General features: G+C 34.9%; 4 protein-coding genes across 5 annotated transcripts; all 4 read right to left on the reverse strand.

Annotated features, from left to right (window-relative positions):
• Positions 1-1,630: 1,630 nt before the first annotated feature.
• LOC107023435 (ubiquitin-conjugating enzyme E2-17 kDa) lies at positions 1,631-5,999 on the reverse strand. 2 transcript variants are annotated; one of them, XM_015224129.1, is made up of 5 exons: positions 5,833-5,999; positions 5,523-5,623; positions 4,512-4,639; positions 3,540-3,644; positions 1,631-2,118 (listed from the first exon to the last, which is right to left on the reverse strand). In XM_015224129.1, the coding sequence occupies exons 2-5, from the start codon at positions 5,590-5,592 to the stop codon at positions 1,975-1,977; spliced, it is 447 nt and encodes a 148-aa protein (XP_015079615.1). In that variant the 5' UTR covers positions 5,593-5,623; positions 5,833-5,999; the 3' UTR covers positions 1,631-1,974. The 2 variants fall into 2 exon arrangements, with proteins under 2 accessions (XP_015079615.1, XP_027773373.1); XM_027917572.1 differs by having other exon boundaries at positions 5,523-5,666; positions 5,833-5,987.
• Positions 6,000-6,634: 635 nt separating this feature from the next.
• Positions 6,635-11,845, reverse strand: LOC107023412 (probable inactive receptor kinase At5g58300). Its single transcript, XM_015224102.2, is given in 4 exon segments — positions 6,635-6,975; positions 6,977-7,566; positions 8,171-9,508; positions 11,554-11,845. Coding segments are annotated over 3 exon segments (1,914 nt in total). The 5' UTR covers positions 9,456-9,508; positions 11,554-11,845; the 3' UTR covers positions 6,635-6,936.
• Positions 11,846-14,946: 3,101 nt separating this feature from the next.
• On the reverse strand, positions 14,947-15,817 carry LOC107023793 (RNA-binding protein pno1). The gene has a single exon (XM_015224601.2). It carries the CDS (start codon positions 15,760-15,762, stop codon positions 15,124-15,126), a length of 639 nt encoding a protein of 212 aa, XP_015080087.1. The 5' UTR covers positions 15,763-15,817; the 3' UTR covers positions 14,947-15,123.
• A 1,065-nt stretch (positions 15,818-16,882) lies between these two features.
• On the reverse strand, positions 16,883-22,075 carry LOC107023439 (26S proteasome regulatory subunit 6B homolog). Its single transcript, XM_015224133.1, has 6 exons — positions 21,507-22,075; positions 19,738-19,968; positions 18,057-18,215; positions 17,814-17,966; positions 17,520-17,603; positions 16,883-17,308 (listed from the first exon to the last, which is right to left on the reverse strand). Exons 1-6 carry the CDS (start codon positions 21,987-21,989, stop codon positions 17,174-17,176), a joined length of 1,245 nt encoding a protein of 414 aa, XP_015079619.1. The 5' UTR covers positions 21,990-22,075; the 3' UTR covers positions 16,883-17,173.
• Positions 22,076-22,889: the final 814 nt, after the last annotated feature.

Below are 22,889 nucleotides of genomic sequence, written 5' to 3' on the forward strand. Positions count from 1 at the left end.
AAGAATGTTTTAAAAATAATTTAGTTTTAAAATTCTCATTTATGTTTATTGACATAATTCTCATTAAGTCTTGTTTCAAACAGTACATTCTAAAAGTCTTTTTATTTTTAAGTTATGTGTCATTGAATAGTGGTAAATAAATTTAAAACGGAAGAAGTAAAATATTAATTTTATACTTGACTAAAAACAAGAGGATCTTCTTTACAGCTGGTGATTTTAGACATGTCAAACATCCCCAGCCCCACACCCGGCAGCCCCGACTTTCTTTTTCTTTGTATTTATACACAGCAGAAAGTCTCTGGTCTTGCATTTTGCTTTTTACCTAACTTTGCACAATGTTCTCTTGATTTTGGAATACGAAATTTCAAGGAAGCCTCCATTGGTGCTCTACGACTATCTTGAGGTTTCTATAATGAGCCAAGGTCCTACCTTTTAAATAGTGGGAAAAAGCTACATTGAACTATGAAAAAAGACTCGTCTATATTATCCTAAAAATTTGATTCATCTCTATTATTTCAAATGAGAAAAGACTTACTAGTTAATTGCAAATAGTATTAATTTTGCAAAATTATTTTTTACACGTAATCAATTATGATTCAACCATGCCATTAGTTAAATCATCTTTTCAAACGGGAAAAGGCTTAAAGAATTCATATCAGTCCACAAAAGTACTAAAGAAATTAGGAGGAAACTATTGCGAAGTCGACGCACCTTGTCTTTAACAGCAAATCCATGAGAAAGCTACAAAGAAGCTATTCTCTTTAGATAACAACTTTTTACCTAGCATATAATACAAATGAGTGTTTCACACAACTGACACGAGTTAAACGAAGCATCAAATGTCTGTTATCAAGAAAGGCGATCCAAGATATATCGAAACGTTTAACTTGAATAAGAAGCAAAAAGAAAAAAGGGCTGATAGCATGGCACGTGAATCTAATCTATAGGCTGAAAAGACTTGTTTGCTTGTAAACCAAGTGATAATCATTTGCACATATAGTTTTCTTTATTAACCCCACTCTTGCATTATCATCCTAACCCCTTCTAATTTCAACTCAATTATACTAACAGACAAATTTCACCTCAAAATAATGCAACTCTTAACATCTGGAGCTTCCTAATTGCACCACCATACTTTTGACCTTTCTTGATAGTGATCCATACACAAGCTAAACTTTTATACAGAAGAAACTACTCTTCCAAAAATAACTTCTATTGGTTTATTGACACACTGCTTACCTTTTCACGAAATTGAGGGGATGCGTTAAAATAACTTCATAAGTAAACGATTCCCAAGGCTTTAGATAATGACCTCAGTGTGCATTAGAGTCAGTCGCCCTTAGTCCTGCAGACTGTGGTTCCCACTTTTCTAGAATCATCTGCTCAATCCATCACATTAACTAGCCTCAGCCGAATCGTCAGCACCTCTTGCAGCTGTCCTAAAACGACATGACCAAAAGCCTTGAATCCAGAGTCACCGATATCTCCAGGCACATGAAGGAAATAGTCAAATTTTAAAGACCAAAATACAAGGGAGAACTTATCTCATGGAAGACGGCAGCGAGCCATGATTAGCTAGCTACACAGATTTTCAAGAACCTGCTTTGCACACAACTAATAATATAACAGATCACAGGAAAATGGTCTCATACAGAGAAAAAGTTGCTGTTTAATCACTGGAATTTTTACCACTCAAAAGATAGCACCCATACAAGAAACGTCAGGAAGGAGCAAAAATAAAATTACATTTCAGGTTCTCCCCTCACTAAAATTCAACAAATAAATATTCACATATTGAAAGATCTCGGTCTTTTGACAACCTTGACATGATCGGAGTCGACGTAAACTGATTTCCTTACCAACATTTTGTTCTTTCATCCAAAGCACAATGAAGACATTGCATCTAGGAGTGAAAGCAAAATGAAGTAATTGAAATTGAAAGTGTCTCAGACACACCCGAGGACAATTTTGCCGTTATCCCATCGCATATTTTTGAGTCCAGCTACGAGCAGTGGTCTCGTATTTGGCCCTGTCAGTCTTGTACATATGAGCAATTTCTGGTACAAGTGGGTCGTCTGGGTTTGGATCTGTCAATAAAGAGCAAATGGACAACAGGACCTAAAACATAAAATAGCAGTGTGAGACAAAATCCAAATGACAATTGAAAAATAAGACATATAAACCAGAGACGCTCTTCCCTCGCCTTTTTTCCAGAAGATTTAGTTGTGACTTGATACATAAACTGATTTTCATCACATTTTGGATAGTTTAATAGAAACATGCTAAGAAGAGGACATCAAGAAAAGCAACTAACATAAATTTTTATTGAAAAAAAAAGAACATAAAATATAAGAATCGAATCAGTTGATTATATGAGAGTTGTAGGAAAACCATTTCTGGAGCAAAAAGAGCAATCTAAAGTGGCAGGTATTGCTCAAAAGATTTTACTGCAGTAACAGCTCAATATTACCACTAAATTATCTCTCATTTAAATAAAAATCTGAACACCCAAACCTCAACTCAGCAACAAACGCGTACCACAAAAGTTAGAAAATAAATCATCTGCATCAACATCAACTAGAGGGAAAAGGGAAGACAGAAAGAGACAAAATTGCCATAAGTAGTTCACCTAATTTCTACCAAAGATTTAGCAGAAGCAAGTCAGAAGGACTAGTCATTACATCAGACAATAATAAAGTAAATACTTATATAAATAGGAGCCTAAATGTCAAAAGATATCACACTCGACTTTCTTTAATAAAGACATGAACATGATACTTCCCCTCACTTTCCTTATTCTAAATGGAATCATACTTGCTAAGGTGCTGCTTGACATCTGACAGAACAAATATGTTATTTAAGGTAAGCATGTTTTGAAGGGCATAGATATTTGTTTATTAATAAATATCTTTTTGACTTCTGTTACTTTTTTCTGGACTACTTTTCCTTGCATCGTAGGTCAAAACAACCTCTCTACCTCTGAGTTAGAAGTAAGGTCTGATTATACTGGGTATGTTGTTGTATAGTTACTGTTTTTAGTTTAAACAAGTCATGATAATTTTTAGTTACTGTTCTTTCCTTTTCTACTCTATCCTTCCTTCTGATTGACATTATTGCTCGCATTCTCTCTTCAAATACAAACATGCTAGTCTTAATCATCCTATTTCCAAAGCACTATCACATTAGTAAAGCCATAGTATAACTTGCCAATCACAGTTCTCACATTCATTTATATTGACACAAGGCTTTTTTTACTAAGTTTACTCCCAGGCCAGATCATTTGGCCCACTGAGCCTTGATTCCAATGCCTCAAAGTCCTTAATTATGAAGAGAGAGGAGATCAAAACTCAACAAGTCTGGACAACAAAACATAACAAAAGTCTAGCATTCTCCACCAAATCAAATCATACACCACCACCATCATCATTATTTTGTTAAATCCAGACTCTGGCTTGGACTCACATTCATCAAGAAATCTAAGACCAGAAAAAAACATAGCAACATTTAATTGGGACACAAACAAAGACCAAGATACAAACCTTAGATATGGTCAAAGCCGGACTCCATTGCTCTTTAAGGATATCCAAACATATACTTCCATTGCTATTGATGTTAGGATGGAAAACCTTAGTTCTAAATGCCACCTGAAACAAAATAACAATTAAAAGATCAGACCCTTGACTCATCACCACAAAACCAGTCAAACTATTAATCGAACACGTTCTCAGAATTGAAAGAGAAGAACTCATTCTGCAAATTTCAAACAGTGCCTGAAACAAACAAAATTCCTAGAACCTACAGAACCACCATGAAGGTAAAACTAATCTAGCAGCAAACAAACGCCAGCCATCTTCTACATTATGTAGTCATATTCTACATCATGTTATGTGGACACTGTGGTGTAAAAACTAGCATACTTATAAGCATGAACAGCACCCTGAAGTACCAGCTCACTCTAGCACCAGAACATAAGAGAGCAGAGACTAGATAAGCTTCTCAACAGAAGACTTCAAATGTCATCTCAAGTAGTGGGGAATGATCATAAGGAAGTTCCAGGCAGTTAGTAACTAGTTTCCAACGCTTCCTGACATTTTCCAAAGAAATATGAAACTATCTATCAATTTTGAGTGTATTGTATTCCACCATGTAATTCCGTGGTCTTATCTATGTGGTAAGAAAACCACACTGACAAACAAATGTCAGGATTTTTAATGCTAGCGCACTCTGTGACCCTGTGACCCTTCCTCACAGTGGCACATCACCAGCCTTGTCTTAGATTTCTTCTCGTTCAATTCTGTCTTATCAGCGCTGATGGAAGAATGTCAATGTGATCTTTACATTCTACTATAAATAAAAACAAGAGATGATGGCGAAGTAGGCAGTAATTTGAACTTTACTATCATTCAATTCTATATGGACACAACTAGACAGGTGAGGTGTCATTCATGAAAGTTCCAGCTGATTTCAAGAAATGAAGAAAATGATAAGGATGTTGTAGAGCATAGGCATACCTTTGGAGGCTTGAAAGGATAATCAGGAGGGAAATGGATTGAGACCAAAAATACACCTCCTGCATAAGGGCTATCTGTAGGCCCCATGATTGTTGCTTGCCAATGGAACATATCCTCAGCCACTGGACCTGTATTTTACAAAATATGCTAGTTAATGTCGACATAAAATCCATGTGATTAAAAGACTCAATAAAACAAATGTATAATCACACTCAGCACCTAAATCTAAGTGGAAAAACAGTTCCTCATCAGAAAAATGACAAAATATGCATTAGGAGAAGTACAACAAAGAATGATGCAGAAATGATAGACAATTATAAGTAACTACAATCTTCAAGTGCCATATATTGAATGCTAAATCTCAGAAGTGAGAAACAAAAACCAATATAAGATGCAATACAACCTGGGTTGTGCACAACTTGGTTGGACACCACTATCATATAACAAAACTTTAAGCAAAAACAAAATAAAAGAGAGCCGAATCTGCATTCAGCTGCTGTTAACACGTAACGGATCAACCTACTAATGATGCCAATAAGTTTTTTCCATAACATTAGTGTCCAAGCTTTTAACAGACACTTTTAGTACACCAACTATACCAGCTACCTACAACTAGGACATGTATCTTATGACCTTTTACACCAAAGCATAGGCAAATGGTAATGATTCACCTAGTTCACCTTTACTGAGATTTTAATCTTGGATGCTAACATACTTACTCTAACTCAGCTCTTGGACAACTAGGCTACCACCGGGAGCTAATGCCACTAAGTTTTACAGAAACAAACATTTAAAATTATGCAACTCTGCCAGTACAGAAAGCAAAAATAGGTTCAGCGAACTACTAAATCAGACTTGTTCTAAACTAGCAACATTAGCAAAACAAAAACCGCAGAAAACATCAGAAACTCAACCACACTGACCTAATTATTGGACTTCAGCTAACAAAACTAGCACATAAGCTCAGCAATCAGAAGTGTAAGGCAAACATAAAAAGTACAGCCGATATACCAGCGCTGCATGAGGTGGGAGGATCCTTCTGCAAATCCTTAAGCTCCTTCAATATGCGCTTCGACGCCATAATTCAGTCCGTATACCTTCTAATCCAAGTCCTAAGCAATTATAATAACAGTTTCTTCATCAAACTCCACAGATCTCCATATTCAAGTAAAGTAGAAAACAGTTACACACAAATTAAGGTCACAGAATTACAAAACTGAAGCTTATAATAACTCAAACAGGAAAAGCTAAGAGATCTAATGGATTGTTCATGCGGAAAAATCTAGATCTTCTTCATTTACAGTGATATGCAGAAAAATACCTGAATTAAGAAGAGGAAGATGTAGAAGACAATTAATTGAATGGAAAATTGCAGAGCTCGGATTAGGTTTTGAGCCAATCCTATGTAAGAAATAGAAAACAATATTCAGGCTGTTACCATTTATACAACACACTCATTTTTAGTCCATTTCAACAAAAAAAAAATAAGAAGAGATATTTAAGTATTTAATTTTAAAATATCTACTCCATTTTATAGCTGAATAAATATTTATAAAATTTATAAATCTCAAAATATATGCAAACAATCTGCTACTTTATGAGTAAATAAATATTATTTCTACATAACGTATACGAAATGCTATTCCTAACCATATTTATAGTGGGGCCCAGAAGCAAGGCTCTAGAATAGTCTACTGAAGTCATAATGTGCACATAGTTTGTGGAAAGACACTAAGTTACCACTTTTAGGACCAATATTTGAATTTTAGCCAGTGTTAATAGATTATTTAATGTTTAGCCATTGATTAAAAGCGTTGTTAAGTTTTGCGATACAAACTTTACGATAGTGCTATGAAGTTCGATTTATAGTTTGAACTTTGAGAAGTATGGTGTCATGAAGTTCGAATTGTGTAGTTCAAATTCCATGTTAGTGATGTGAAGTTTAATTGTTGTGGTTCCAACTTTATGTCACGTGAACAAAAAGAACACCAATACATACTATAATTTTTATTTACAAATAAAAACACATGGCACTTTAAATAAACGATATCACTATCCAATACTCACTAGAATTAATAAATTACTTGGTGTTTGAATGCCAGAAAAAGTATTTCACACCAAAATCCGAACACACAGCAAATGAATTGCTTCGACATGTTGCATAAAAGAGATGTTGAATAAGTGCAGTGCAGATTGAATCTTACAACAAATGACTAGAGTTCTTAAACGAAAAGAAAAAGGAAGATGATTAACTTGTCTACTATATCTCCTAAGGAAAACAAATCCACACTATCACTAGATACACTTGTCAATAGGATTGAATCAGAAAATTTAGGGAAAGAAAACATGTATGTTGTTGCACTGGGTAATCGAAATCGAATGAACTTCTCAGCACTTGCAAATTGTAAGTCAGAAATCCAAGGAATCAAGGGATATGCACATTTGAATCATAGGATCTATTCTCTTTCTGAAGAATGCCTGTTTTCGGAGTTAGATTGCCTGACGTCTTCAATCATTCTAACCACTTCCTCCATGTTGGGTCGCATGTCTGGGACCTTTACAACACATGCCATAGCAATTTGCAGCATTTGTACCATCTCTTCTTCAATGTTTTGAAATCTCATCAAATCGACGTCAAAAACCTCTGATGTCCATTCCTCCCTGACAACTGATTGGACCCACCTAGGAAGGTCAACCATGTCATCACGCCCTGGTGATTGCATTGGCTGCTTACCAGTGAGCATCTCGAGTAGTAACACACCGAAGCTGTAGACATCTGATTTATGACTATGCTTTCGGCTTTCTATCACCTCAGGAGCCCGGTACCCTGGATATCGGGATGGGGCTGCAGGGAAGTTCATTATAGGGGCTAAACCAAAATCTGAGATGCAAGCTTCCATATCTTGCTTGAGTAGGATGTTTGAGGACTTTATATTTCCATGAGTAAATTTTGGACCACCCATTGAATGGATGTGGGCGATCCCCTTAGCTGCTGCAAGAGATATTTTAACTCTCGACTCCCAGTCCAGCGGAGTTCTTCCCGGAGTCCTGTTTCCTAAATGATAGTGGGGATTTGATAGGGAATTAGAGAACAGAAATATCAGCAGTACATAACATCATTGGCAGTATACTTGACATTGATAAGTTTATGCAGGTTAGTGAATGAGGATGAGTTCTATTCTGATGTAGTCTTCCAGGATAGATATTAGGTATATCATGCATGGAATTTTCAGCACTAGCAGCTTTCCAGTTAGAAAAACAGCAAGATTGTGCGAGTGATAAACTACCAATGATAGGTTAAAGAAAGCCAGCAAGTGTCAATATGTTGCTACAGAAACAATAGATACAGAATAACATAAGAGCTGTTTATACTCATATAATAGACCTAGAAAGATCAAACTGATGCATATATTCTAAAGAAAAGACTTTTTCTTCTCTAACTTTACAATAGCTACAAGAAAGAATGCTTCTTTTCAGACCAGTTCACAAGTTTAAAAGTTCAAATTCACATTGTTTAGATTCGTTTAGGACATTACTTGAGTGCATTTTATATTGTGTTAGAAACTTACTATTAGGAATAATCACAAAGGAATCAAGTTACTCTACCAAACACTAGAAATAGAAAAAGGGAATGACGATGAGAGCATATAATGCCTTACCATGCAAGAGCATTGACAAGTTGCCCATTGAGAAATAACCATACACCAGTAGCTTCTCATCCTTGGAGTAATAATAAGCACGCAAAGGAACCACATTTGGATGCTGTCCAACTCTACCAATAATTTCCATCTGCTGTTCAAAGTCCTTCTTCCCCACAATGACTTCTTTAAGTCTTTTAACCACCACTGTTGATGACTCCTCCAAAATAGCCTTATAAGCAGTTCCAAAACTCCCCTTTCCTAGCACTTCAGCTGAGGCCCTCAATAGGTCCTCAAGATCGAAATTGTAAGAGCTGCCTTCAAAGAAAACAAGCTTATTTTTGTCAGGTTCTTGCACCCCACTACCGAACTCTTCCCTCGGTTTTTCACTCCTTCCTCCGCCCGGAGATTTCCCTTTCCGCACACCTCTGCCATCACCCCTTTTTCTTCTCAGGCAGCACAAAACCAGGATCACAACTAGCAGCAAGACCAGCACAACCCCTCCAGCAGCAATAGCAAGAATAACTCCTAGTTTAAGTTTCTTTTTTGAACTTTTTTCTTGAGTGTTTGGGGAGGGTGCAGGTGGGGAAGGGGAAGGAGGGGATGGTGGTAGAACAGGTGAACAAGGATTTAAGGGTAGTCCACACAAGAGTGAGTTCCCCACAAATGAGGAATTTGGAAACTTTTGGAGGGATAATGGAATAGAACCATTGAGATTGTTGTGGCTTATATTAATATGTTTTAGCCTTGGAAGAGTAATATTGGGTATGGGTCCAGAAAGCAAGTTATTCTGGAGGCTTAAACCTGTTAGCTGCGACAGATTCTGAATTGTTTCAGGTATCTTTCCAGTGAAGAAATTATGAGATAGGTCCAAAATATTCAGTTTATTTGAAAGAGAAGAAGGAATAGGTCCAGATAAGTTATTTTGCTGTAAGAACAGGTAATGGAGAGAAGGAAGTGAAGTGATAGAGGAAGGAAGGTTTCCACTGAGACGATTGGATCGAAGGCTGATAATCCTTAAGCTATCCATCTTCTCAAAAGTATTTTTTGGAAGTGAACCAATGAGTCCAACTCCTGGAAGTCGTACTTCCGCCACATGGGCTCCATCATTACTACAAGTAACGCCAACCCAAGATGAGCAGATAGGAGTGGCGGGATCCCAGTTGATCTTCCAGCCATGTGGGACTGCTGCAGCAAAGTCAAGAAGGGCTTGTTTGTCTAAGTTTAGATCACCGCGGCACAGCGAAAGAAGAGTTGCTACAACAAAAAGAGAATGTAGCAGTTGATTGGTGTAGTACATTCTCATGAGGAAACCTTCAATGGATTGAAAGCCACTATGCTGCCAGTATTGTGGTCGTCCTGGAATAATTCAGTAGATGAACATTTTGGGAACCAAACAAACACCAAAGGTGAGAGAGGAAGGATAAAAAAAGACATTTTGACATAGCAAGCATCTATGCAGTCAAAGTTGTACACAAATCCTCAAGAAATATGTCTGGAATCTGCACTAAATTTTCATGAACTATAACTGTATGACTTTTTTTATGGATTCCAATTGACAATTACTATGCGTCCATCTAATGTTTCTATTTACACATACGTTCCAAAAGCACTTAGCAAAGAATTAGTAATTGTTCTACATTGAACTAATTTTTCACCATCTGGAGAAGAAGATTAATAAAACTAAACATGTTCTCATGGAACCATAAAAAGAAGAATTAAAAAAGAAAAAGAAAAAAAGTCAGTCAAATAACATTGTATGGTGAAAGCAAATCTTATCCACCATACTAACAACTTATAATTACTTCAAAAGCTCTCCAATCTCATAGATGCTGATACCAAGAAATAAACAAAACAAAATGCAAAAGAGATGTTCGGAAAGCAAAACCAGGAAACTTGCCATATCACTTTCTAAGCCAGAAATAAAGAAAACCTTAACAAGGAAGTGGGCGAAAAATGTTACAGATGTATGAATGATTACACCAAAATAAAATGAAAGATGCTAAGAGATACCAAACCATGTCGAATATATTAAACAGCTCAAAACAGAAGTATAAGCATGATTAGAAAATAATATAGTTGAAGAAGAAACATTAACAGAAAAAACTTTGTATCCCAAATATTTCCTTTTCAGTTTCATGAACAAAAGAGTCTTGAAGAAGAAGAGCAAGAGCTAATACATACAAATAAGCCTTTTGAGGATGGATAAACTTAACCTTGCCTCCTTTAGGGTCAAAAACAGAAAAACCATTCTGGTTGGCATTATGAGCCACCCTCAGTTTTGGTAAAAACTCCAACTGAAGAAGAAGCCTTCCGGGATGGAAACTCTTTTCTTTTTTTTGGTGTTGCGTGTGAGAAGAGGTGTTAGGCCTTATGCCACCCTCTTTTGTAATTATATTATTAATAAACAAGAGATGTTTTGAGAAAAAAAAAATACATACAAATAGCTAGCACTTAAGTACTCTAACATGATAGTATCTAATAAGCAACTGGAAGGAAAATAACCACTCCAAGTCAACCCGGGACTGAACTAACCCATTTAATCACAAGTTTTTCAACCTTCATGTCATGATAATGCTTATTCAAGGTCGGAGCTTGAAACAGTTCATGAAGAAGAACTACATCAAAAAAATCTACCAAATCATGAAATTTTTATTATTATTATTTTGGGGGGTTGGGTTTACCTATTACCACATTCATAATTCTTCTCTCAAGTAAATGTCAAAGAGAGTTGGGTTAATTAAGACTATTGAACAACCCCAACTCATATGAGGTCCCAGTAATAGGGAATCCTAAGCTTCCATTACACAAATATAATGCAATGATAGTTCATAAGGACCAACAACATTTTCAAATTCTCAATTCTTTATACTTCCCACATAATCAAAGAAGCAGACACTGAAGACTGAACGACATACAGGTCTTGCTACTTAATAGTCCACGCCGGAGCCAGGGTTGCAAGCCGGAAAATCATACCATATATACAAGTTAAAAATAAATAAATAAATAAATCATATACATAGTATATTTCAAAAAAAAATCATAGATAGTTTATCATTATATTTCTTTTTTTTATATATTCAATCACTTTACTGAAAATCCTAACTCCACCCTACTTAATACTCCTCATTCCAATAAATCTAATTTTCTGCATAAATTCATCATAGATTTCCTAATTAATTTCTAAAAATCAAATTTAAAGCTACTCAAAAAAAATTTAAAAAAATACTATCAGAAAACCTTCAAAAATCATATTTGAAAATAAATAAAACTTGACCGTTCAATCTAACAATGCCAAACAAATAGGAATCAAATAAGCAAACAGATCTGCTACCAAAATTAGCAGAAAATAAATACAAAATTATAAAATTCAACAAACATTACGTAATCGCAGTGAAAATTACCTATAAAATCGAGAAAGCACTTCAAGTATTAGGAGTAATAGTGAGGTTCTGAGGTGAAATTAACAGTAAAGATGAACATCAAATCAAATTCATCGAGTTGCAGTAACCACATTTTGCGCTGAATAAGACCCGACCCGTTTAGCTTGAGCTGAAGTAGTAAGAGATTTGGATCTGTGTTAATGGAGAAGAAGAAGGAGTGTTTAGTGCAAAGTACAAAGTGAAGAGTGAGAGGTGGAGAAATGGTAAAAGGAATTTCAGCTTTTTTGTAATGAATCTGTTTTTTTTCTTTTCTTATAATAACAGCTAACTGAATATACATCGTATTTATTTTATCGATTTTTTAAAATTTTATTATGTTGCTGAGATAATAAGAGAATAATTGTCTCTATTAAAATAAAATATTAGAATATAATACATAGCAAAGTGAACATCCTTTTTTTGAAAAAAAATAATAATTGATTTGTTATTTATAGTTTTTACTCTCACATTTCTTATGTGATCACATTTTTAATGACTTGAAGCGATCAAAAGAATATAACACGTTGAATAAAAAAATAATTTTATTATTTTCACGATATTTAATGAAATTAAAATAATATAAAAAATGTCATAAGTCTAAAACTAAATAAACTATATAATACGGTGCAAATGTTGAGCTTTTTCTCTTTTATTAATTTTGTTGTTGTGTGAGTAATAATTTTAATGTATATTATTAAGAAATTAATTCTGTACTCTTCTTTTGAATAATGAATCATATCTTTAATGTTGAAACAATGCAATCCATATATAATTCATATAATAATTTTCTCCATTTGAACTACCAAAAACAAAGCTACCTGAAAATTAATACACAAAGTAAATAAATAAATATTATTAATAATAATGGTAATAATTTTAATAATAATAATAATAATGTACTGTGAGGTGAAGTTTGCACTTGTGAATGACAGTTGGATCACAGGAAGGATAGGTTGGCAATTACTACCCCTTTTTAGGTGGATGGTTTAAGACTTGGTTGGTGTATATTTAATGTGTACAAGCATAAAAGTTATTCTTCTTTCAATAATTACATATCGATGAAAATAATATATCTAGTATAATTTTATAGTCGAAAGTTTTAGAAGAATAAGATATAAATAATCGTACTCCTTAACTTTTTCTCACACATGTGAGATAGAGAAATTATTTCTAATAGTTTATCAATCAAAATGAAAATATTGAATTTAGAAATAAATCTTGATATGTACGAATTTGAATTTAATTAAACCTTAACATAAATATCAAATACACATAAAAGAAAATTCATTTTGACCTAATATGCTTGTAAATTGGTTAATACTTACAAGGATTGTGTAGACAAACTAAACTATTTTTGCTAGTCATTCTTGAAGAAACAAAGTGCCCAAAAAGAATAAGAAAAGAACAGGTCAATAAGAAAGATACAAAAAGTGCAAGGAAAAAAATGCACATGGTGCCCAATAAAGCATATGAAATTGACATGATATATTAATTATTAAATTGATAGAAGACTTAAATATAGGAAGATTTAATTTTATAGCCTTTACAAATTTGTTTTACTGTCTATTTTATAAGAAATATTCATGGTCACACCTAAAAGATTTTTAATTTTACACGTAAAATGTCTAAAAAGGTTATTTCTACTGTTAGAATTGATATAAGTGTGCAGACATGATTATTTGCTCGTTAATATCAGAGTAATTTTGTGGGAGTGTACTATGGGCAGCTGTAAAATTGATCAATTGATTGACAACAATATGGGTATCTTGTCCATAGTAATTTATATGAAAAATTTAAATTCACATGACATATTTATTATTAAACGGAAAATACAGTATGTTTTTCAATTTATTTTAATTTTTCCTATTCAGCATATCTATAATTTGAATTGATATAGATAAATAAATTGACCCATAAGATGTCTCATGTTTCGTAGTTTGAATAGTTCTTAATCCTAGTACGGCTAAACAATCTAGCCATAGCCACATTAACACTATGGAGAGTCCAATTACTGATAAATTGAAAAAGGATGAACTTACATCCAAAAAAAAAAATCGTGTACTTGATAAGCAAAGAAAAAAATTCAGTGTGAAATCTCAACTTTACAAGTAAAGTCGTCAACATGAGTTTAGCCCATCGAGTCGGTTTAACTCAGCACATTAATGGGACAAGCTGAAATAGCATTTTTCAAGCTCATTTAAATTGGGGCTTATAAGCTCGGTCCTTGAGACTTGATTGAAGGCGGGTCAAGGTCGGCCTATAGGTCAAAACTTTTTATTTAAAAATAATTTATAATAATTTCATTAATATATCATTTAATTATTTAAATACACTGTAATATTATGAATTTTATTAGATTTTGATGCCCAGTTACATGTATCTCAAAATTAAGTTAAATTGTTCTGGATATAGATTCGCATCTAAGATACATGAACAAACCTCACGCCCTCACATCTCTATGATCTTGTTTGTCACTGTATCATCACGCTCCTGTATCTATTAACGAAATAGATGCTAATTACACTAAATTTTTTAGTGGTGTTTGAAACAACACTACTGTTTGTAGTACTTGATTTGATGATCTTTTCATTTTTTAATGCTATAAAATTACAAGTTTGAACGTTTTCAGACCCGATCCAGATTGTGACCGTGCAGCAGAGAAAAAGAAGACGTAAAGACGCTACAATCTCAACAAAAAAGGACAATTATCACAATTTAAAGATTATCAAGTTTAATGGACTATTGATAATCATGTGAGAAGTGATCACCTTTAGTATTAGATGAAGCTACAAAGAAGCACAAACAGACCTGGTATGGCTAAAGTAAAAGTGGAGGATGAAACTTCCCCACTTATAAGTATAAAAGCTAGAATATGAAACACATCCCCAATAATTATAAACACAGTAGGAAAAATTAGTGTGTGTGATGATGAATAGCAGAGTTATAGGAAGGCAAAAGGCAACTAATGTCAAGAACAATGAAATCAGAGTGAAAATGGATGAGCAGGGGGTAAGAGAGGATATACTTTTCAATACAATCAGATAATATGTTTATGCAGCCGTGCAGAGCATATCTGGCATGTACAGTGGGGAAGAAACACAGACCAGTGATAAGTAACGATAGCCGCCAAAGGATCGCCCACGAGTAAGGTCTGAGGAGGATAGAGTGTGTGAATATTATGTGTACTTGAACATAGAACAACATACACAATGTAATCCCACAAGTGGAGTACGCATGCACTGGAAACTTAACCAACATCAAAATGAAAATATGAACTGGTAACCTAACTAATCTTATTGCAATAATCATATTTATAATCTGACAAAGCACATAAGAATTGCAAATAAGCATGTATAATTAGATAACACTGCTATAACAAAAAACAAATACTAACACGGTTCGTATCGTATACATATAATCACCCCATACTGAAAGTATTCATCTATTGAAAAAAACAGAACTTGCCACATACATATCAGTACAATACTTATATGAACCAATAATTTCAAACAAAATCAAAATTTGATAATTAAAATATCCTATAAATCAAAATTAAAGCATCTCGGCCCGAGCAGTAACAGCTCTAAGCTTGGAGTAAACCTTACCAGCAGGAGACCCCATAATGAGACTACAAAGTGAATCTCTAGCAATCTTAATGTTCAAAAACGATCCCAATATATGTATTTTGCTATCTGCAATTACTATCCTAGTCTTCGTCGCATTCTCTATAGCAAATTTCGTCTTTCCTCCTTTCCCAGACAATCTACCAATAGCCCTAGACAAATGCTCACCTCTTAGTGTCTTCACATCCTTGATCTCGAAGGAATCCACATATAACTCATCCAAACGGAGCAAAGCAACAGCATCACAGACATCAAACCCTAGCATGAAAGCATGAACGAAATCAGCGCACTTCTGTAGGTTGCTGATGTCGGGAGTATCGGTTCGGGTTTTCAGCTCGACCCGACGCTTCTTGAGATTCATTCGGATGTCAATCTTCATCTGCTCGAAGATTGGATTGTAGATTTCCATCCATACTTTCTTCAGTGGAGTGTACCGATGCTGTGGGACTGTAACTTTGCGAAACTGGACATGGCCGTCTGAGATTTCGTGGGCCTTTAGAGGTTGAAAGTTGGGTTTCGCCGGTAAGGTTGCCGTCGGTTGCTCAGCCCTCGGATTGTCAATATCCATGGCTACAGAACCAGGGAAGAGAAGGAGGGGCTGGAGAATAGGGTTTCAAAGAGGGGTTTTGTATAGATACAAATCTACTATATATATGGAGTACTACATGGGCCGAATTTTCGGACCCAAGTTTAGTTCTGGATAATGGAAAGGCCCATGTTCATTACTTCAGTGGCTGATTTACTCAAACGACCGTTCTTTAGTTCACCATTTAAATATTATCCCTAATTTAAAAGTTGTACAATTCGAAACCACAAGACTTAGATTTTAGATTAAGGTTTTAAATACTATTATAATTTGAGGTACCAAAGACATTTTACTTTGATCATTATTTTAAATTATAAATTATGTTATTTATAAGATTATCACTACGTTTGGTTCATTTTATCCATCGTATGTATTATATCGTTACAATATCTACAATATTTGTTTTGATTGTTACTTAAAAATGTATTGTACAGTATTATTAAATTTCGTTGTTAGATAACAATGAAAACCCCTATTTTATGGAACAACCAATTTGGCGTGTTCCCATTTTTATTTGATTTCTTTTTTCAATTATATCTTTAAATAATATTTCAAAATGTTATTTTATCCTTTATCTTAATTACTTAAATCTAGTCAAACCTCATACCCTAAAATAATTAAGTATATTTTAGTAAATTTCTCCTACCCTAAAATAATTAAGTATGTTTTAGTAAATTTATAAATTACAATACAATACGATAAAATCAAATCAATCGATTAAAATGTTATTAAACAACAACAAACAATACACTCTAACCAAACATTGTATCTACCATACAATACAGTATAATAGAATACAATACAACATAATACATTATGAAACAATGGGTAACAATAATCCAAACAAAGTGTATATGTACTTTTCAAATGTGTAAACTTTAATTTATAGCCCATCCTTTTGACATTTTAGATCTACCTCATCTTTTGTAACTTCTATGGTGCACGTGTGGACCGATGCATCAGTAAATCGACGCAAAACAAAAACCAAGCTATCGAAAAACAGATGCAACTTATTTTATTTCAATATTGCTACTTGCACCTTCTGGTGAATGTAGTCAAGGCATAGGCATCGGTAAATGAAAAAGAGTAATGAAACAGCAAGTCGAAAATCAAAGCTAATCTATGAGGAAATAAGCCATCCCACAGAATGAGGCATTAATATGACCGAGAGTCTACAGAAACACCCCTCATGATGAGATACTTAAGCAGCTTAAATGGATAGTTAGACCGCTTATGCTGCACTTTCTGAACGAGCAAATAACGGAACCTAGAATGGTACAAACCATTTGATGTTTGACATACCAGCAGTACCATTAAAAACATATTAAAAAGAATCTTTAGAGGGAGTGTACAAGGTCGACCTCTAAAATATTTGCTCATCTACTTTTACAGATCACTTATAGAACTCGAAATCAGTGTCCGGCTTCTTCACATTGGTCCTGTAACCCTTTTCAAAGTCCTTGGGGAGTATGACATATCGATTCTTTCGCACTGCATGCATACCTGCTTCCTGACATATAGCTGCAATCTGCAGATATTGCAACGTGTGCATCACAGTCGTGTTGGTCAAATTGACACTTCAATTATAAAGGTCATTCACATTTTCAAAATAGAAGGATCAAAATAGATGCAGCAAAATTAAGAACTACTTCGTCTTAACACTAGACATCAACATTTTGAATCAGTAGTGAATCATCCTGTTATCAGTCGAAAAATAGATGAAGGGTAAAGAGACAAACCTCAGCAGCACTAATTTTATCAGGGCGAGAAACATAATCTTCCAAGTCAACCTCGTCACCTAAGTTCATCTTAGCAGTACAGACCTGGCCAAAATCATCCAACTTTCAGATTTGAGGTTCATTGCGAAAAAAATGGAAATACCGCGACAATATAACATAAGGAGTGAGAGCACAATTCAGAAGCCAAATCTATCATAACTTCCTTTAATATTTTTCCAATCTTAATTTCTATTTGTTAGCTAACGGGAAATAGGGTTGAAGAAGGTCCTGAGCGCAAAATCTTTCAAATTCTACCTGAAAAACAAGCCTCTTTTGACGCCTATCAGGCAAAGGAAATTCAATCTTCCGATCAAGCCTTCCAGGACGCAGAAGTGCAGGGTCCAAAGTATCAGCTCTGTTAGTTGCCATGATAACTTTCACATTCACAGTCTGGTCAAATCCGTCCATCTGAAGATAACATACCAAAAGAAAACCTCATAAACAATGCAAAAACTGAAGATTCTTATGCGATTACTTCAGGAATTTGTAGAAGCCTACCTGATTAAGCAACTCCATCAAGATACGCTGGACCTCCCTATCAGCTCCAGTTTGAGCATCAAACCTAGCAGTGGCAATTGCATCTACCTCATCAATAAATATAATGGCAGGAGCATTTTCTTTGGCAAGACGGAACACATCACGAACCATTCGCGGACCCTGAACAGTCAGATAATAAGTGGTGAAAGTTGAGTATGAGCAATAGAAACAAATGCAGTCTTGTCATCATTTTTGGACAAACTTGACCACTCCTAACTAAGAAATAAAAGATATCTCCAGACAAACAAATTTGGCTCAGAAAATTGCAATTTGAACAGAAGTTGCATCTTAGATAGAAGAGTTGTGGAGAAATACAACAACAAAATGTACATTCCAAGCTGCATGTTGACGAGATTGAAATGCTCTACTCGATTGGCCACAGAAAGATGGTCTGTCTTAAACTTCTCAAAAAGAAAAAAAAGCTTAGTGGCTTCTCAGTTGACTACTAAAAATTGACGAGTAGTTCTCCTATATGGCTTTCTAATTTTAAGGATGGGTCGTGCACATTATGTTTACCAGTCAACACAACGGAAATAGGAGATTCTGTGTTCTGTATTTTTACTGATCAATATCTTTTTTGACGAGATATTTTTTCTGATCTATATTAGTAGGGTCTTCTTTGACAATGTCTATAAGATGCAAGAGGAGTTTAAAAGAGTATCCAGCTTGGTGCCAAATGTGTGAATAAAAGTTTGGAGTTCCTGAAGAAGAATGCAATGCTATACGCAGTATTCATGGAATTACTCAGGGTTATCCATCTTTTTGCTACTTTCAGTTGCCCCTTGCTACAAAGTCTTATTACGGTGACAAGTTGGAACTGTGGGAGTAGCCTAACATAGTGAGACACAAACAGAGGCAATAAGCCAAACGATGAAATTAAAGAAATTGAAAAGGTTTTGAGATATTGGGCAATCTTTATCACGATTCACGAGAGGTCTCGAGTCAAACCCTCTGGAACTATAGTAGACCAAAAATTCCAGCCTCTAAACAAGAGAATGCAGATAGCAGTGAGAGTGTGTTATTTTTAGTTTTCATGGTGCCTTCTAGCAATGTTTCCATTCCGTTTACAACTACCAAATTCCAAAAATTGGCTCCACATGTTCACCCAACAAAGATAAAGAATTCAGCGTTCAATTATACTTCCATGGCAATGCAAATTTAAACAAAGCCATTCGACGTAGCGGGAGAGGGTATATTTTCTAATGGTGCTTTTTAGCTTCTTAATCAGTAATTTTCTATTAATAAGGTAAAGTGTAATCTATAATATTTTTTTACACAAATTAATAACCTAATCTTTGATGTCGATAAAAAAGAAAAGCTAATTACAGCAAATAGAATTATATCATACAGTTTGGTGTAGAAGTAATATCCATAAATTAATAATTACCTTATTATTGCACAAACAATAGCTACTAATGATGAAATAAAAGATTAAAAGAAACTGAGATAATACACCAATTCCTTTTATCTTCCAAATTTCTTTTCTATACAATAGAAAGGAAAACCTCAAAAAAAGAAATTGTATTTCAAACAACTCAGTGCAAATAGTCTGAATCATCAACAATAGGTGATTAGTACGTAGTAACAACACATTGATGCATAACAAAAAATGCTCATGGTATTTCATTACTTCAATGCATACCTCACCCAAGTACTTCTGAACGAATTCCGAGCCAACCACCCTTATGAAGGCGGCAGTAGTGTGATGAGCAACAGCCTTTGCAAGCATAGTTTTCCCAGTACCTGGTGGACCATAAAGCAAGACACCACGGGGAGGGTCTATACCAATCTGCTTGTACAACTCATGATGAGTCAAAGGTAACTCAACAGCCTCACGAATTTCCTGCTTTTGAATGTCACATCCTCCAATATCCTGGTGTGAGGAAAAAACAAGATTAAGATAAAGTAAGAATATAAAGGAAGGCACATTAACAGCCCTATAAATATCAGACGTCCACTTGCTTGCCTGTAGCTGTAATGTGACACATATACATGCTTATATAACGAGCATTTATATTAGGATAAGAACATAATGCCTTTTCCTCATTAGTGTTCTGACTTCTGATTATAGAATTAGATGCATTCTTTACTAATACCCAGTACCTCACTGATGTTTCACGATTTTGAAGAAAAATAATGGAGAGTAGTCTACAAGTTGTGCACTCCACACCCATGTTCCTTGTATGAATAGATGAGTGAATTCAGATCACCAAATTGTGATTCGTCAGTTAATTACAAAATCAGTTCAATCATTTGCAAACCTATTTCCTACTTCCCGACAATACAACAAGGGCTGCATACCAAAAGTAAACCACAATATCCATATTCATCCAGGATACGACATTTATGGAGCACCGGATATCCAAAGACTCCAATAACCACACTTTGTTATCCTGATTCTTCTGAGAACATGTCATGCTTCTTGTATCACCCGTTTTTCTAGCCACAATTTTAAGGCAACATATGCTTCCTTCTGCAACCAGTGAACAAGATTTTCCAATTTCCTTCTCACTTGATGTGGTTGACAGAAGTGCTGCACACATAACAACTACTCTAAGGACTAGAGTATAGGTACTAATTGCCACTTAGCTTCCTTTTAGAAGCCAATAGTAGGATTTTGAATAAGGCCAGGGGGAAGTCATGGCTGCAGGTGTACTTATTTTTCACGGAGAGGCTGATAGGAACTGAGGTTAAATAAGAATATATAGCGCAATGTGATTGTATGAGTATGCGACCAGTGAATTGATTGATTAGAGAAAAATAATCTCCCGAATGAGTTCATATGATTTTTAAAAAGGAGTTTCTTCTCTTGGTTTTAAAATTATTATTGAAATATTGTCATTCTGTCACAAAATGTGTTTACAAATCTAGGATAACCATATAAGAAGAAATGAGGCATTCTAACATTATATTGAGACTTGAAAGCAGCATTCACCTTCTAATTTAACTCGCTGAATAATCAGGATTATATACAAGCACTTTACTTCCTAATCTACGTAAGTTCTTGGTGGTGACACCTTGACTAATTAATCTTCATTCTACTAAGGTTGTTCAAGCTCTTAGTGAGCCTATCATAAAAATCAATTCTTGGGATTCATTAATTAATAAAGGCAATGAACTTTAGGAGTAACGGGAAACCCTGCATTCATCTAATGAAGTCTACACTAGCTGATAGCAAAATCAGAATCTAAGAACTCATAATCACTATAAAGTAAAACCTAATGCAATAGTTCCACAAGTCATTAGCTCACACTACAAACTCTAATGAACCAATTAAAGAAACCAAATGGCAAAATTAACCAATAAACCCTAAGAAATAAGAAATATTATAACCCTAATAAGCAGTAACATATAAACCCTAATCAGTGTATTCAACCAATAACTAACACAATTCAGAAACAGTAGACTTACGTTGTAGGTAACATCAGGCTTCTCTGATTGACTAAGCAGCGAAATACTCGAGTCAGCCTCGGGAGGCAAAACATCAACTAGAGCATTCGAGTGACGATGCAAAGCCACAGAAGCCGAAGGCTTAAGTAGCTCCCTGTTAATCGTGCTGAGTATCCTCACGTAGTAATTAGATCCCGTAGTTGAACCAACTATGGCGTTATTCTGGTCAATCATCTCCATGAACTGGCCAATTACTAACGGCACCGATTGGATCCGTTTTACCTCTTCCTGTGCCCGTAAATGTTCACGGCGGAGATTCTTCAGTTCGTCCTTCACGTATTCCTCTTGGATCTCGATGAACTCCAGCTGCCGCTGTAGAGATTTCAGGCGAGCGTAGAGGTCGTCTTCGCCGTTTTCGGAAGGAACGTCGTGTGACGATAAGTCAGGTCGAGTTGCAGGTAGCTCCGGTGAGGGTTTTGGATCGAGAATCATGGCTGATGCCATTGTTGGAAGTGGAAAAAAATTACGGCAGTTGATACACACAAAGGAGAAAGTGAGAATGGAGTGCAAAAGAAGAAAGCTTGATAAACCCGACGAAAGCAGAGAACGAATCGGGTGTGGAGCTCGGGTTCTAATCGTCGTATGAGTCGGGTCGAGTTTTTTGGTAAATGATACTCATGTGTGTTTGTATTCGTATTAAAATTCTATTATTTTGAATTTATATTGCGGGCTCTATTTGAGGGTAAGCATTATTTTTTTGTAAAAATTATGCGGTTAATTAAATTTATATTGTTAAAATACTCATCATAATTATAGTTTGTTATAATAATTACTCGCGACTAACATTATATATTAATTATATGGATTGATTGCGAGTTTGTATAATAAGTCACGTTTATATATGTATAATTTTTCAAAGTATACAAATACATGAATATACAATTATTTAGCATGTATATATATATATATAATTCACCTCTCTCCTCCCTTTCCCTATCTCGCTCGTTTCTCTCCTCTCTCTTTCAATACAAATGCATATGTATAATATACAATTATATACACAAATAATTCACCTCTCTCTAACTTCTGTCCTCTCTCGCTCGCCTCTCTCTTGCCTCTGTCAATCTGGCTCGCCTTTCTCCTCCCTCTCACAGTCTCGCTCGCCTCTCTCCTCCCTCTCACAATCTCGTTGCCATATAGACAATATAAATGTATAATATATAATTATCTAACCGGTATTCATATACAATACCTTTCTCCCACTCTTTCTCCCCGCTCTCTCGCCTCTCTCCTTCATATAATATGAAGTTACGGAATGTATTATCAAACTATAGCTATAGAGAGTAATTAGACTCTATTTAAGTGACTATTCATGAAAGTTTCCCTTTTATTTCATATATAAAT

Source organism: Solanum pennellii, chromosome 6, assembly GCF_001406875.1.
Source record: "Solanum pennellii chromosome 6, SPENNV200".
NCBI lineage: Eukaryota > Viridiplantae > Streptophyta > Magnoliopsida > Solanales > Solanaceae > Solanum > Solanum pennellii.

Bases quoted from the DNA above. Each gene is read 5' to 3' on its own strand.
- LOC107023793 (XM_015224601.2), bottom strand. From the start codon at position 15,762: ATGGATATTGACAATCCGAGGGCTGAGCAACCGACGGCAACCTTACCG.
- LOC107023435 (XM_015224129.1), bottom strand. From the start codon at position 5,592: ATGGCGTCGAAGCGCATATTGAAGGAGCTTAAGGATTTGCAGAAGGAT. The intron at 4,640-5,522 runs GTATATCGGCTG...TGTAAAATACAG, and splicing joins TCCCACCTCATGCAGCGCTG to GTCCAGTGGCTGAGGATATG. The intron at 3,645-4,511 runs GTATGCCTATGC...ATTTTGTTTCAG, and splicing joins ATCCTTTCAAGCCTCCAAAG to GTGGCATTTAGAACTAAGGT.
- LOC107023439 (XM_015224133.1), bottom strand. From the start codon at position 21,989: ATGGCATCAGCCATGATTCTCGATCCAAAACCCTCACCGGAGCTACCT. The intron at 18,216-19,737 runs GTATGCATTGAA...CTGACTGTTCAG, and splicing joins TTCAGAAGTACTTGGGTGAG to GGTCCGCGAATGGTTCGTGA. The intron at 17,967-18,056 runs GTAGGCTTCTAC...TGTTATCTTCAG, and splicing joins TGATGGAGTTGCTTAATCAG to ATGGACGGATTTGACCAGAC.